The sequence below is a fragment of the Chionomys nivalis genome, chromosome 21 (genome assembly GCF_950005125.1).
Source record: "Chionomys nivalis chromosome 21, mChiNiv1.1, whole genome shotgun sequence".
Taxonomy (NCBI): Eukaryota; Metazoa; Chordata; class Mammalia; order Rodentia; family Cricetidae; genus Chionomys; species Chionomys nivalis.
The window spans coordinates 4,582,278-4,598,362 of record NC_080106.1 but is presented as its reverse complement, the minus strand read 5'-3'; the positions used below and the strand labels follow the sequence as shown (position 1 = coordinate 4,598,362).

General features: G+C 49.2%; 1 protein-coding gene across 1 annotated transcript; it reads right to left on the bottom strand.

Annotated features, from left to right (window-relative positions):
- Positions 1 to 5,983: 5,983 nt before the first annotated feature.
- C21H1orf131 (chromosome 21 C1orf131 homolog) lies at positions 5,984 to 16,047 on the bottom strand. Its single transcript, XM_057753854.1, has 7 exons — positions 15,928 to 16,047; positions 13,706 to 14,043; positions 8,813 to 8,869; positions 8,090 to 8,185; positions 7,884 to 7,970; positions 7,273 to 7,325; positions 5,984 to 6,565 (listed from the first exon to the last, which is right to left on the bottom strand). Exons 1-7 carry the CDS (start codon positions 16,025 to 16,027, stop codon positions 6,433 to 6,435), a joined length of 864 nt encoding a protein of 287 aa, XP_057609837.1. The 5' UTR covers positions 16,028 to 16,047; the 3' UTR covers positions 5,984 to 6,432.
- Positions 16,048 to 16,085: the final 38 nt, after the last annotated feature.

Here is a 16,085-nt window from a genome sequence, read left to right as displayed (position 1 = left end):
ATCTAAAGCTCTCAGGGTAGCCCACAGGACCGTGGCTACCATGTCCTCAGTTGCTCAGCAGGTCCTGTTGACCCACAGCCACAGTTATGGAAGACCCCAGCAGATGGAGGGAAAGGCGCTTCAAAGGGAAGACCCAGGCAGTCACATGTGGCCATGGTTGGGGTGTGGCGGTGATGGTGATAGTGGTGGTTCACGTGTCTGGCTCTCTGGTAGAAAATTCCAGAGACCCTGGAGTAAGAACACACAGAAAAGCTGGCCAGGGGGAGCCCTGCAGTCTTCAAAGCCCGGGTCAAGCACTTGCCTGGGAAGCAGGAGTCACTTGGGCAGACCTGGAGCTGTGGGTGGCTTTGGGGAGATAAGGAAATGGCCATCATTCCAGGGGACTTTTTTTTCTGGTGCTGGAAAATCCAACCCATGGCCTTGGTCTTGCACATGCTCAACCATTGAGCCCCCAGCGCTCTCGGAGATCACTTTCCTCCTTCTCCTCTTCCTCCTCTTCTTCCTCCTCCCCCTTCTCTTCCTTTTTCTCTTCTTCTCTCCTCCTTTTACTCGTCCTCCTTCTTATTTTAGTTTGTTTGAGACATGGTCTCACACTGTAGCCCAGGCTGGCCTGGAATTCACTGTATAGCTCAGGCTGGCCTTGAACTCACAGCAATCCTCCTGCCTCAGCCTCCTGAGTACTGAGATTACAGAGGTGAGCATCACACCCAACTCAGTTGACCTCTTTAAGGAGGTTCCCTGGAGTTGAGCAAGGGAGATCCAGCTCCCCATCTCCCATGGCAGCATGAATGGGGATGCTAAATGTCTCCCTTTGCTCACTAGAGCCCAGAAGCAATACGCTGATGCCAGGGCCAACCTGGGCAGCCCTGCACAGCCACCTCCCCCGCCTTCTGCACAGGTCGCCTTTCAGGGACAAGAATGCATGGATGAGAGAAGGGCGGGGCGGTACGACACACTTGAGGTGATCAAAAAGCGAAGGAACTTAACTCCTCACAGTGGCAAGGCCCTGGAATTGCACGTGACAGACAGATCACAGGGTCTTAGGACATTGAGTCCTTAGCACTGACGCTGAGGTAACTGCTGTATGAAAATGATATCAAGGGAGGCCTTCCTTGGTTGGCCCCTGAGTAGGAATTTAGGGTAAGTCTGGGGAAGAAATTCACCTGGAGCCTGTTCTCTGTGTGGGCTAGGAAATGCCAATCCCTTTGAAATGAATGTCCTTGACAGTACCCACTGGCACCGACTCCCCACACAGCCCCTCCTCCGTCACAGTAGGACAGCAGAACCCCAGCCCAGGCTTTTTCTCCTCTGTCCTATCTGGAGACAACTGCCTGGCCTTGGTACTCATGCTGTGTGTGGTCCAGGCTGCACCTTCAGTCCTTTGGGTGCTCCCAAAAATGTTCTTAGTGGCTCTGTAGGCCCCAGGGGTCCAGAGCCAGGAAGCAATATGCTACCAGGGTGAGCCCTGACACAGGCTGAGCTCTGCGGAGAAGGGGAGAGAAGGGGATGCCCACCTTACTGAGCCCTTTTTCTCGCGCTCATGTTGCCCTACCCCTTCCCTGGCCCTTTCAGGTCAAGGCCAGAGTGCGGTGTCCATGTGAATTTTCTTTCCCAGGGGCAGCATATCAGCCTTAATTCTGCGATTGAGAGGCTTGCTCCTTGAGTGGGGACGTGCCTCAGGGAAGGTGGTCTGGGTTTGCCCTTGATGAGGCTGTCTCCACCCCCTATGGTCTCTTGCTACAGAGGGGTGAAGAGAGTGGATAAAATCATTTGGGGGAATCTCGATACAGGAGTGTAAGGAACACCATCACAGAACTGTGGGAGTGACCCAGGGTGCTTAATGCTGACATTTTGGGTGGGGCCTGAGTGCTGAAAAGCATTAAGCACCCCTTGTTTCAATCCTCAAGATACCAAGAGCACCCCCAGTTAGTGTGACAATCCCAAATACCCAGAGATATCCAGATGCCCCCTTGGGGCTGACCTGGATCTGGGTCATATTGATTTGTTGGGTGTTGACATTCATAGTGTTGGTACCCATTCCTGTGTCACATAGGAGGTCTGTCTCAAAGCCACTCCTCGTGTTACCCCAACGTAAGAATTCTTCACAGGTTTTCAGTGAAGCATGTGAGGACAAAGGGGCTCACATTTCTGCTCACTGAAGATAGTGGCCACACCCACCTCTATTCTCAGAAAGAAAGGCTCCTTCCCTTCATTTTTCTTGGCCACATTTTCCGGGAAGGAACAGGGACATCTTAATGGATTTGGAGCCCTCAAGGAGTTAAAGAAATATCATATATTATTAGAAGATGTTCAAAGTCCAAACTCTGTTACCCCTGGAATAGCCAGTTGTTGGTGACAGCCTGGTACGGCTCTTGTCTGAAGAGGTCCTGAAGAAGTGGAGAGGTAAACTAAGGTAAGAGGGGGCTTGAGGCAGAGATGGGAAAGCAGAGCATCTCTCAGCACTTACCCCTTAAAATGGCTTTGATGTTGGCTCATGGCATGCATGAGGTGAATATCCCACTTGTTTCCATGCCTCAGTATCCCTTCCTGCAAACAGGGCTGGTCATGCCAACTACCTCCTCTCTGTACTGTGTGGATCATGGAATAGATTCATCAGCAGGGCCCAGGCTAAATGACTCATTCGGTGGCTCAAACCTGGATGGCTTTACTGCATCCTCTAACCACAGTGTCTTCCACCCCAGCAAGTCTTTTCACATAGCGCCTGGCATTGCAGACACTCACGGGCCACAGCAAGCTCATTCACTAATGGAGAGCCTGGGTTAATGTGACGTGCCAGGGCCTTGAACAGGCCAAACCTGTCAGCAACCTTCTCTTGAGTGCTAAAAGCATCTGTATGCGGTGTCCCCTAAGCCAAGAAAAGATGTTAGCCAGCCTTCTGCCCTGTTCCTTCCATTCTGGTCTTTAGGGACTCCCCCTACCCAAGGCATTTCACATCTGTTTGCCCAGCAGTGGGGGTGGCTTTGCGAGACACCCGAGAGTGTTATGACGTCCAGCTGAACTGGGGCCTCTAGCTTGGGACGGCTAGTGACAAGTCGATTTCAGACAGGTGACTGCGGTTGAGACTTGTGGCACCAGCTACGAAGGGCGGGAAACCTGATCTTTCCCATGAATCCTGCTGAATTCAGGGGAAGGAGCTGGGTGGGACTTTAAGTGAGGTGACTCCCTCAAGTGGTGCAGCTCGCTGAGGGCCCAGTTGTCAACCCAGCCGTGGGAAAGGTCCCAGAGCTTGAGGGCCAGCAGGGTGGCACTGGGCACCAAGCCTTTGTGCGTAGTTCTGAGCAGATGCTATACAGGCCTTGGGATGGCTGACGGAGCCCCTTGCGTGGCCTGCAGTGGCCTTTCCAACTCCAAACCGCCAGAGACTGTACTTCCTAAGTCCCCCACTTTCTCGGCACCAGCAGAGAGTGGGGTGTAGACAAACAGAACACGTGAATGCATGACGTAGACCGCCGCCTTTGCACTACACGGCGCACTGAGCATGAGAGGTGTTTGTATAGTGTTGGCAAAGGAATTTAACAGAAACAGAAGGTGTGTGCTGTTGTTTTGACCCCGTTCTCCTGCCTTTCCTTGCCTTCTCTCCCCACCCTCCCTACCACATTGATTCTGTCCCCAGTGGTTGGTATTTGGTGGCAGCTCTTGGTCCTGTGGCTGTTCATGTTTCACTGAAAACACAGAGGGGTGGGAAGTGGTAAGGAACGCAGTTTTTTCTAATTTTTGTATAGGTATCCACAAGCGTTTGTATTTTTTGAATTACAAACACTGTGTTTTCTGGTCTTTAGGGGGTTGGTTGAACTTTCTGTATTACTTTTTGGAAACTTGAGTTTTACCACATTCTTAAACAAATTTGAAATAAATTCTTTTGACACTGCCAACAACTGGAAGACAGGTGTGGTCTGTGGTCACTTCCCCATTTCAACAGACTGGCCCTGGCTGACCACTGGTCATCAGTTTTAGTTTTGTGGGCTCCCAAATCTCAAAGTAAAGATGTGGGTTCAAATTTTCCACAATGAAGGTATGGTTTCATTTAAAAAAAATTGTGTGTGTGTGCGTGCGTGCGTGCATGAGAGGTGCAGGTAGAGGTGATGCCAGCTCTCCCCACCAGTCTGATTCGACATCCAGACACTGCTTCTTTACCATGTTGGTTCAAATCAGTAATGGCTAAGAGAGCTTTACCCCACAGTGCCTTGCCTTTCCACTTTCTGCAGACTCTGTGAGCGGGAGTTGGCTCTGCAGTCCTTTCCTAACAAGTTCAACTTGGGAGTTTCCTGTATAGGCCACTTCCTTCTTGCCAGTCTTGTGTGACATTTGTCCTGCACAGCTGCACAGAGTGAACTCTGGACTCTGTGCTGTGGAATATTATTTTAAGATGGGTTACATTTGTTTAATGATGCAAAGACATGTTGCATTCTTTTATGTTGCATTTGTTTAACTCTGTGAAGCGTGATTGTCTCAAACACCTGGTGCTCTAATAAAGAGCTGAACGGCCAATAGTGAGGCAGGAGAAAGGACAGGCGGGACTGTCAGGCAGAGAGAAGAAATAGGAGGAATCTGGAAGGAGGAGAAGAGATCGAGAAGCAAGAATAGAAGGGGCCAGACATATAGCAAGTCACAAAGGAAGGAAGGAAGGATGGAAGAAAGGAAAGAGAAATAAAGGTGAAAGCCCAGAGGCAAGAGATAGATGGGATAATTTAAGAAAAGCTGGCTAGAAACAAGCCAAGCTAATGCCAGGCTTATGAATAAGACTCCCTGTGTGATTATTTTGGAGCTGGGTGGTGGGCACCCAAACAGCAAAAAGACTAAAGAGGAAAGAGTTTAAGAGTAAAAGAAAAATCCAGAATCTCTGCTTTCCTTAGCATGACTTCCTGATGGTCGCTTCCCTGTAGTTCAGTGGTTCTCAAACCTTCCAGATGTCATGCCGTTAACTCAGTTTCTCATGTTGTGGTGACCCCCCCCCAACCATAAGATTATTTTGTTGCTACTTCAGAACTCTAATTTTACTGCTTTTATAAACCATAATGTTTATATCTGATATGCAGGGTATCTGATATTTGAAGGGTTGTTCAACCCCAAGGGGTTGAGAACCACTGCTGTAGTTGACCTGGAGGAGACCTTGTTAGGAGGCTTCATCCAAGGCACTGATTTTAGCTTGATCCTCTGTATGCAGGATACAGGGCTGTTTGTGGGTCACTCTGCCTTCAAACCTCGAGTGTCTCTAGACTACTCAGTGGTCATTTCGCTGAGCTGTATTTATACAGCTCACTTCTCCACCTTTGTTAAGGGTTGAGCATAAAGATTTACACAGAGGATGAAAAAGCAGGAACCACTGGGACTCTGTTGGGGCTCATGGAAGTAGAACTCCACACCCAAGGCTCCCCTGGAGGAGATGGAGTCAGCTGATGAGGTGCCCCTTTGTGTGTCATCTCTGACTCCTAAGATCTTTTTTCTAGTGTTGTCCTTTAAGATCTTCTAAACTTGGGCTGATGAGATGGCTCAGTGGGCAAAGGATGGTGCTTGCTGCCAAGGCTGCCAAGACACATTTGATTCCTGGATCAGTATGGTGATCCCCTGAAAGTCGGGCCTATGACTTCCACATAAACACATGGCACATGTGCCCTAACATACACACAAAATAAACTTTAAAAATGTCATTTAAAAAAACCTAGCAAATTGGATTCCACCTCGTGAGTTGGTTTGGCGATACTTTCAGAGTCACCTGACAACCTGCTGGCCATGACCTAAAGGTCTCTAAACCCACATCACAGTGCTTACTAGACAAGGAGCCAAACACCTAAGGTGGGAAGTACCAGAATCCTTCCTCACTGGAGATCTCCCTTTAACTTACCTCACTCTCTGAGAAGACGCTGACACCCAGGTAGGGGTAACATCACTGTAAACATGGCCTTGTGAGGTATGGGAAACCAGTTAGAACTGCTGAGTGTTACTCAACAGTCAGCATACAACAGATGTGTATTTTTGAAAATTCTTACAAAATGGATTTTACACAAAGTAGGTTGACAATAGAAGATGACAAGAGTTCTTAGTTCTTTCATGACATAGTAACACTGTCATCAGAAGTCCGAAAGGCACTGTAACGGCAATCACAAACACTCAGGAGACAGTGAAACTATGAAGAGGAGGGACTGGAACCAAGTGTGCTGACACTAGCAACCAGAACCCGAGTGCAGCCTGGGCCTGGCCGGCACTCAGCAGGTCACTGCCACTGCGGGAGAACAACCTCTCCAGCACAGGGGAGTGGAGCCTGGGCCTGGCCGGCACTCAGCAGGTCACCGCCCTGTTTATCCGTCTTGCTCCTCATGAAGAGACCCGAGGACGTGGGGTGCGGTCTGCAGTTCAGTGGTCCTGTGCCAGGCCGTCACGGTTCCTACTCCTCTCTGGAGCTGACAAAGTCCATCATTTTGCTACTCTGGAAGAATTTATTTTCCTGATATCAGCATGGCTTAGAATCAATGTCCCATTTCTGAATTTTCCAACTTGTCCAACTTTTCCATCTGACAAAATGCTGGGAGCCGACTTCCTGGATCTCCTGTGTTGACAGTAAAAGAAGGTGCCAGGCGGTTAGAGCGAGCAGGGCCACAGGTGTGGGCTTCTCTTCTTGTGCAGGCCCTGCCACAGCTGCACTGGTCTCTCACTCCACAAGGTGCTGAACACTATTTCCAGGGTGACCCTTCCTCTTTGCTCTCAGTTCCTGACAGACGTCACCTCCCTGAAGTGACCTCCAGCTCAACCCTCCAAGCTCGACTGAAGCCTCTTTACAGGACTCGCTAGCACCAGACATCACCAATTGCTTTCACAGTTGGAGGCTTCCCTCGCTGCCATGCCCCTCAAGGGACAGGGCTCCCTCAGGGTGACGTCACCTGGGCACCAACACTTACCTGGCACAGAATGGGCACTCAACTGACAAGGACACTGCTGTGAGAGAGGCTAAGATGAAGAGCCCAGACTGGAGCACGGTGCCCAGGAGAGGAATCCCCACCCAAAGCTAAGACAAGTACCAGACCCTTTCCCATGATTTCTCCATTTCACATCAAGAAGCTCCACTGTGAGTGTGGCACATTAGGCCAGCCATGGCAAGCTCAGATTCTCACGCATCGCTGGGGCAGTTCCCTAATCACCTCTTCACAGGCCCAAGCACGTAACTAGAGGGCTGGGGTGCTGCACTCACGCACGGGTCCACAAGAACCAACCACAGACCTGGTCAGGGACGCCCCGGCATCCGTGGCCACTACCCACCTGTCCTCCTGTACTTTCCTCTTCTTTTTCTTGAAAATGTCTGTGTCCCGGGCCTAAATCAGCAACAAAGACAATGAATCAGTAATGGATAGTAAATATTCACAACAGGGCAGCAAGTTTGTGACAAAAAGCCACATAAATGTCATCATTTTTAACATTTTCAAGTGGGTTTAGTAAACATAAGCCAACAAGTCTCACTCTGACCTGTTACAAAATGTGACAGGTATCAGGATCCGGTAGTGTACACCCGTGACTGTACTCAGACGACAGAGGCAGTGAAGGGGCAATTCTAAGCCAGCCTGGGTTACACACTGAGACCCTGTCAGAAACCCCAAGTGTCATGACCCCTCAGGATAACCATAGTCGAGCACCAACACCTGCTGGGCACATGGTGGGCACTCAACAGACACTTTGGCCTCAAGGCCAGCCTCACCTTCTCCATGACCAGGCCAGATGCCTCAGCTGGCTCAGCTGGCTCAGCTGATATAACTGGAGGCTGGGAGGGGCATTAGGCAATGTTGGTGTCCATACTATTTGGCTAGCTAAGCCCGCCTGCAGGCAGCCATGAGACAGCCAGCCCCTGCTTAGCAGAGTAAAGAGCAGACACCCACCAATCTCTCTTCTTCTTCCTGCGCTCTCCTTTTCTCTTTGATTTGTTGCTGTAAAACCTTGTAATTCACGTAACTTCTTTTGGGAGCCTGACAGGAAAGAATAAAGACATACCATCCATTTTTCTCCTATAAGTAAGAAAAGGGCTGTTCCAGTGCCCCTGGGCTACCCCTTCCCCCAGGTCTGACCACGGCAGGCAGCCCCTCACCTTAGCCCCCAGCACGATAGCTCGCTCCCGTTCCAGGATTCTCTCTCTTCCTTTGCCATAGCCCGTGATCCCAAAGCGGTGTACTTCCAAACGAGCCTGTTGGTGCACAACAGTCAGACCCACATGCCAACAACTCCCCAGGCAGCAGCCTCTCAGCCACGCTGCCCCACAGTCGGGACCCTGCAGTGCTACCATGGCCGAGGAAGCACCAGCAGGCTCTTGAACCCCTGCGCTCTTAGTGTTCCTTCCTTGTTTAATCCCACAGCTGAAGCAATGATTATCTCTGTGTGAACTAGTGACAGTATTGGGATTCAGGCAGCACTCAATACTGTGAATGGACCAAGCCAGTTCAGAGAGGCAGCCACTTAGATGAAAGTGCCTCTCCAACATGCTGTCCACACACGGGAGCTGACCACAGCAGGTCAAACACAACTGTTCTCTAAGTTGCTGAGTGGCTTCCTCCTGTCCTTTTGTCAGGCATCTTAGAAACCAGCTGCACTGTGGAAGTATGCACGTCTTTCTGACTTGCCACTGTATCACCGGCCATCACGCTGTAACCCTGTGCTAGTCAGTCAGTCATGTGAACATCCTGAGACTAGGGTCACCATTTCCCTAGCCTTGAGACAAGACTCTGCAAAAGGCTGGCATTGTGTTAAAGCTGCCAGTTCATGGTCAACAATGCAAACCTTAAAAAGGAACTAAAAGTTACCTCAAAATGCTTACCTTTTCTAGGTTAAATTCTTGAATACCCACATCTTTTTCAAGGGCCTTTGTTTTATCCTGTAAGGAAACAAATTCTTATTAGAAACTACCAGTTAGCCAGGTATGGCAGCCCACACCTGTAATCTGAGAAGAGGCAGGGAAGTGGCTACAAGTGTGAGGCCAGCCTGGGCAACATCATAAAACCTTATCTTGAAACAAACAACCCAACAACTGTGCGTATGTGTATAAAATAAAACCCAACTTCCCCCAAGAAAATAAGTGTTGGAAAGGGTGTCAAGAAACTGAGCCCTTATAGACTGTAGGCAAAAATGCTAAAGGTACGGCTGCTACGGACAACGTGCGACACTTCCTAGGAACAGTAAACGCAGAGCAAGCAAATGATCGAGCAGTTCTACCCTGGCAGGTACACCAATGTTCACAGTGGCAGTGTTCGCAGCAGCTAAAATACAAGGGCACCCAGATGTCTACCAACAGATGAACAGGTTCAGTGGTTCATGTTCGGCTTCTTGAAGAAAGGCGTCTCTGGATTGGGATGTAGCTCAGCGGCAGAGTGCTAATCTAGCAAACATGAGTCAACACCACACAAAATAAGCCAAAGAGCAGAATTCTGATACACGCCATATCATAGATGAGGAGGGCACTGTGATACAAGCCAGTCACAGAGTAAAAGTGACCCCATTCCAGAATGGCACTGCCATTTAAGAGAGAGAGCAGAAGAGGAGAGGAAGGGGGACAGCTGCAGCTCTGTAGGAGGAAGACAGGGTGGCAACAGCCGCTCACCAGTAATAAGTTGTGTACCAAACTCTTGAGTATTAATAAGTAATAAGTTGTGTACCAAACTCTTGAGTATTAATAAGTAATAAGTTGTGTACCAAACTCTTGAGTATTAATAAGTAATAAGTTGTGTACCAAACTCTTGAGTATTAATAAGTAATAAGTTGTGTACCAAACTCTTGAGTATTAATAAGTAATAAGTTATGTACCTAACTCTTGAGTATTAATAAGTAATAAGTTATGTACCAAACTCTTGAGTATTTCATCACAAAGAAAAGCTGGAAAAGAGCCTTGAAGCCAGCCCACCATCTAAGTACCAGTTCTACATGCTGCCGAAATCTTTAGAGCTTGCAGAGAAGAGGTGGAGAGTGCACTTTTGTTTTGAAATGCTATTTATGTGTGTGCCTAGTTGTATGTATGTGCACCGTGTGTACAGCAGTCTGAGGCAGTCCCTAGGACTGGAGCTACAGACGGCTGTGAGCCACCGTGTGACTGCTGGGAACCAAATCTGGGTCCTCTGCGAGAGCAGTGCATGTGCACTCCTAACAGCCGAGCGTCTCCTCAACCCCAAGCTCATGTGCTTTAGGGACTCAAGGTTTTAAGGGAAGAGGAAACAAGAAAAAGAAACATCTGTCTTTCATGGACCAGACAGAAAGTTTTGCTTGGCAAGGAGCAGGACAGAGCACTGATGTCTAAGCAGAGGTTTGAAACCACTGCCTTCTTATCTGCTAGGATGACAGTCCTCCGAGAAGCATCAGCTTCCTGGCCAAGGAGAAGCTTTGGTTCCTGACTGCTGGTGGCATTGCTGCCGCAAAGACTTTCAAGGTTGTGACTTTTAAGTCACACGCCCTGGTCCTTCAGCCCTACAGGACTCTCTAGATGCTTAAGACTCTAAGGAGACTACCGTCAAAGACAAAGACATTTGGCCAATAGTCACCATCCAATCCCATGCCCTGTCTGTCAGAGCAGCAAAAGAGAGTTGTAAATTCCGTACGACCTCTAAAAAAGATGATGGTCCCCATGGGGGACAATGGGCCAGCCAGAGTGGCTGTCCTGTTTTCTCAGGGCACACTCCCTGCCTGCCCTGCATAGCAAGGATATCAAATCACAATGCAAGCCTCATGCCCCCTGCTTTCTTCTCCACGCAGGAGCTGGGCTCTGGGCTCAGGGAACCTGTCTGCTGACTTGTCCCAGAGCATTTTCTTCTGTGTTGCCTGGATTTAAAACAAACAAACAAACAAAAAAAAAACCTGCCAAGTGTAGTTGTACACATCTTTAATCCCAATACTTGGGAGACAGAGGCAGGAGGATCTCTTTTAGTTCAGGGCCAGCCTGGTTCAGATAGTGAGTTCTAGGACAGCCAGAGCTATACAGTGAGACCCTGCAAAACAAGCTCCCCCGCCAAAAGAAAACGTCACTGGTGGACTAAGGTGACTCGACTCCAGGGAACAGTGCTTTCCACAAAGCCTAATGACCCGAGTTTATTCCCTGGGTTCAACATGGTGGGAGGAGAGAACGGGCTCCTATAGGTTGTCCTCTGATCTCCACACAGATGCACCATGGTACCCACTACCTCATGCACAAACAAATAAAATGTAATAAGAATCTAGGTGGACAAACTTTTAAAATTATTGAAATGTCCAGCTGGTCTCCAGTTAAGAGTGGGTGTGGTAGGTAAATACTCTTTTTCTCAAAGGAAGGTAGTTTTGGAAAGAGTAGGGACCAGCGTGAAGTGCCTCAACTAGATGACTCTCTTCCTGACTTTAAGGGAGCTCAGGATCTGTGGCTATTTGGCAATGAAATGGGGAGGCGTCTTCAGGTCTGGTGATCCTCTGGCTCCTCCCACTGGTCTTATCAAAGGCCACAGAACCTAATAAATCTGTATTCTATCTCCCAAGCAGCAACAGAGTACATAGCCTGGAAGCCTGGGATGAACCCTGGCCTGGTGCTTGCTTCAGATCCACAATCCTTTCTCTGGATGGTCTGGGTCAGGTTCTGACTGCAATACTGAACACTGACAGGCACAGGACCTTCAGGTGGACTGAGAACTCATCAGCACACCCTCCATGACAGCTGAGGTGTACCTCAGAGGGAGAGGCTTGCTTGTGTGCATGGGCCTTCCCTGTTCCATCCCTAGCACCAGGGAAATAAACAAAAGAAAAGTCATGCCAAACAGGGCAGACAGAGTGATTTTTGAAGGCCTTATAAGGTTTGTCTGCTAAATAAATTTGTATTAATCTAAAAACCAAACCGAACCCTGTCAAGCTGTGCTCACATGCTCTGAGTGGCACGTGTGGTAAGCAGTGCACGTGACTGCAGACCAGCACATCACCTCAGCAGGCACCAGGCTCCTCTGCGCAGCAAACACTTGCAGGAATCAGGAGTTAGTTAGTATGGCAAGATGGGGTCAGTGAACGGGAACAAGCACTAGCTTGTGGGGACCGATGGCAATGGCAGAGGCAGAACTGACAGTGGAGCATGGAGAGAGGACACAGGGCCCTTTCTCTTCACCCTTCATTCCTGCTTTCTGTCCCCACCTTTTTGCTCTGAAACAGGGTCTCTTATGTAGGCCAGGCTCCTCTTGAACTTACAGAGATCTGCCTGAAGGCGGCATTGAAAGCCAGCACAGCCACACCCTGCTTCGGTCCCTTTTTTAGCTAGACCACTGAGGCACTTAAGATTCACAGAGCAGCGACAGTGGAGACTGAGCAGCTTGAGGGATGTGAGGACAAAGCCAATGACACTGCCCTAGGAGCCAAGTGCCAGCTGAATGGCTTCAGGCGACCTGACATACTTACTGCCTGACACAGCCCATGTCCTTCCTCTCACAAAGCTGCACTCCCATTAAGAAACAGGTTCTTAGCCCGGGGGGGGGGGGGGGGGGAGAGTGGTGTCGCCGCACGCCTTTAATCCCGGCACCCGGGAGGCAGAGGCAGGTGGATCACTGTGAGTTCGAGGCCAGTCTGGTCTACAAGAGCTAGTTCCAGGACAGGCTCCAAAGCTACAGAGAAACCCTGTCTTGAAAAACCAAAAAAGAAAGAAAGAAAAGACACAGGTTCTTTCATTTGCTCCCCAAGTCTGTCTAGGCTACCCCATTTCAAACCCAGAGCGCTGAGCAGTACCCCTCCCTCACTCTGTTGGTTATAACTCACTGCAAACAAGAAGCAGATGACCTCCTGCCTCTGCTGGGAATGCTGTCATAGGTTCCCACATACTTAATTGATCTTTGCTATGTTTTGTTCTGATTGGAAGACCTCATCATGTAGATGAGACTGGCCTAGGACTGGCTGTGAAGCAAGACTAGCTTGACTTCACGGAAATCCTCCTGAGTTGTTTGGGCACGACTGGCATAAGGCATCACACCGGGCTGTCTTCACGGTTTTTAAAGTACAAAATCCTACAGCTGCCTCTAAGACCTGGGAAGGGCTGGCTTCCCCAGCGTCTGTGCGTCATCTCATGCCACTGTCCCCTGTCCTACTTCTGCTAGTCTTCCAGCTCTTGGAACCAGTCAGGCGCCTTGCACCCAAGGGAGTTGGCAAAGCTGTTTTCTGCTTGAGCGGCTCTCCTCTCCCCAAGTACCATTTAATACGAGCCTGACCTGCTCAGGGCCTTACCCCCCTGACCACCCCACCCAGAGTAGACTCTGCCTGCTCCTCTCAGCACCGCTTGTTTACCTTTATAACTTCATAACCACAGGGACAACACAGCACCCACACGTTCCACTGCTGGTCTCCAGGGAGCCAGGCAGCAGGCACACAGTGACTGTGGAATGGGGACTCACTGGCCTGAGCTTCCTGTGAACGGAGCTTGTGGTCGCTGTACTAAAGCAGGAAGCCTGCGGAGTGCACTTGCAGCTGCAGACAATGGAGTAGAGCAGCACTAAAACCACGTTCCCAGAGAAACCCAAAGCCCGAGACGGCACACAACACAGCTTCACTGTGGAATTTACGGCCTGGGCCTAGGCTCTGGGCGAAAAGGTCATTTTCAGGGCTTAGGCGGGGCCAGATAGCTGGACTATTTCCAAAATTTACCACCGCCTTTTCCTTTCTCTAGTTCTCCAATTCCATGACTGTCTAGTGGTAACCTGATCACACAGGTGCAGAGCAGACGATTCATTACCTTTGCGTGCTCTTCTTGAGCCGGTTTTGGTTTTCTTTTACTTCTGCTTTGAAACTCTACCACTTCCACGAGCCTGCTGCTGTTCTCTGGGGCAGAGAGCGACACCGCATTAGTAGCAGGGACTTCTGCTCCCGAAGAGGGTGCTGAGGGGGCAGTGGAAGCAGAGTGTAGCTCTTCTCTGAGTTCCTTGAAAAAGCTGGAAGCATTCTTCCTCTGGCCCTTTGCGAGAGATGCAGGCAGGGGGAGCGGCTCTGCTGAAACCTCCGCTGTGGTCCCCACTCTCTTCTTTTCTCTCTTCTTCTTGATCCTTTTAGGCTCTGTTTCACCTTCGGTCTCTCCTGTTTGTTTCAATATAAAAAAAAAAATGTAAAAACGATTTTGGTTTTAGTTAACACCAATACCAAATGAATGTTAACTGTGTATCTGGCCCAGACACAAGCACCCATCTGCACAAAGAAAGAAACTGCTCGGGGAGGTTTGATCCCCAGGACCCACATGGTGGAAGCAGAGAGCTGACTCCCATAAGTTGTTTCCTTATTTCACCATGGTGCGGTGACAGACACATAAATATAACTTGAAAAGTAAAAACACAACTTAAAAGATACAAATTGTTTTTCTTCAAGTAAATTGCTTTTGCACCATTTTTAGAAACCAAAATGTTGTCTTTCTTGCCTAGGTAGCTGTGCACCTCTGACTTGTATGAAAACAATCGCTCTTGTCCTCACACTTGCTGCTCATCTAGTGACATTCGAGCTGTAGTTCCCGGGACTGGGACCTGCCATTTGCCCATCTGCTATATTAAAAACACCTGGCTCTACATTAGTATTTCTTTTTATCATATTACAGGGTTACAAGTACCTGCCCCAGGCTTCCTGTTTTCTTTCCGCTATGAATTCAAGAGAATCCAGGAAAACCGCCTTAATTTAAATACCGCTACTTTCTACTAAATTTCTCATCTTCTGTTTGTTTCCTCTGCTCAGACTCTCAATAGAGACCTGAAATCTGAACCAGAAGTCTAGGCCTTGTTACTGACCTATGTGCACAAGAGCTCTCTAAACACCAGCTATGTACTCACTAAACGTGTACTTGGAGCCAATCTGACTCTGGCAGTATGGCTATAAAAATGAGTCCGGAACACTGGTGCAACTAACAATGAATCCCAGCAGATGTGGCCATAAGTCATATTGAGGATTTTAAAAATTAGTCATAAAACTAGTCAAAGTCGAGGCCAAGAGTTGTCCGCCCTCCACTCCTTGGACACAAGAGAACCTACATAGGACAAGTCAACGCGGCGCAAACTATGTTATTAGGCCCTAAGCCTTTAGATCCGAGCTCTGAAAGGTAACGTTTAACAAGCTCCGTTAGCCTGTGGTGCTTGTTTCTCTGTAACTAATACATATATTAGGGTTGCTCTGACAGTTAGTGGGGGAACGCACAACAGCATGTACACCTGGTACGTTTTTCCACCTTCTAAGCTTTTTTTTTTTTTTTTTTTTTGGTTTTTCGAGACAGGGTTTCTCTGTGGCTTTGGAGCCTGTCCTGGAACTAGCTCGTAGACCAGGCTGGTCTCGAACTCACAGAGATCCGCCTGCCTCTGCCTCCCGAGTGCTGGGATTAAAGGCGTGCGCCACCATCGCCCGGCTTCTAAGCTATTTTTTTTTAATATTTATTTATTTATTATGTATACAATATTCTGTCTGTGTGTATGCCTGCGGGCCAGAAGAGGGCACCAGACCCATTACAGATGGCTGTGAGCCACCATGTGGTTGCTGGGAATTGAACTCAGGACCTTTGGAAGAACAGGCAATGCTCTTAACCACTGAGCCATCCCTCCAGCCCCTAAGCTATTTTTTAACCATGTAAGCGAGCTTAGAATTTCGAGCAACAGCTCCAAAATAAATATAATACAGTGTTTGCAACGTGTTTGGTTCTAAAAGTCAGGCAATCTGCATGTGGGCTCTTCACCCTGCGAGTGTCTGTCCTTTTGCCAAAGTGCCAGACAGCTGCCTGTCTTCAGTTACACGCTTCGATTTTTCTTTCCCACACAGCGAGAGAGCGAAAGGTCGACCAAGATGTGGGTGAGAAGGTCTCAGAGAGGGAGGCGCCGCAGGGGTAAGGCGGGCCGGCATGTCGCCAGGAGATCGGGTGACCCGAACCGGTCCTGCCGCGGCTGGAATGCGTTCCGCTGTCCTCAGCCGTCTCCTCTCGGGAGCCAAGCTCACCCAGGTCGTAGAGGGTCCGCAGCACCTCATCCAGGAGTGTCTCAGAGCCAGGAGGCTCTGTAGTGTCCGATTCTCGTTCCGCCGCCGCCGCCATGGGCATCTGCACAGATCTTCAAATCCAGCCCACAAGGCGGCACTTCCGCTTCCGGCGCTTCTGC

What these genes read in the sequence shown, in the direction of transcription:
- C21H1orf131 (XM_057753854.1), bottom strand. Translation starts at nt 16,027, where the DNA reads ATGCCCATGGCGGCGGCGGCGGAACGAGAATCGGACACTACAGAGCCT. An exon ending in CTATCGTGCTGGGGGCTAAG is followed by an intron (nt 7,971 to 8,089) that starts GTGAGGGGCTGC and finishes CTTTCCTGTCAG; the next exon opens with GCTCCCAAAAGAAGTTACGT. An exon ending in AGGAAGAAGAAGAGAGATTG is followed by an intron (nt 7,326 to 7,883) that starts GTGGGTGTCTGC and finishes TTGCTGATTTAG; the next exon opens with GCCCGGGACACAGACATTTT.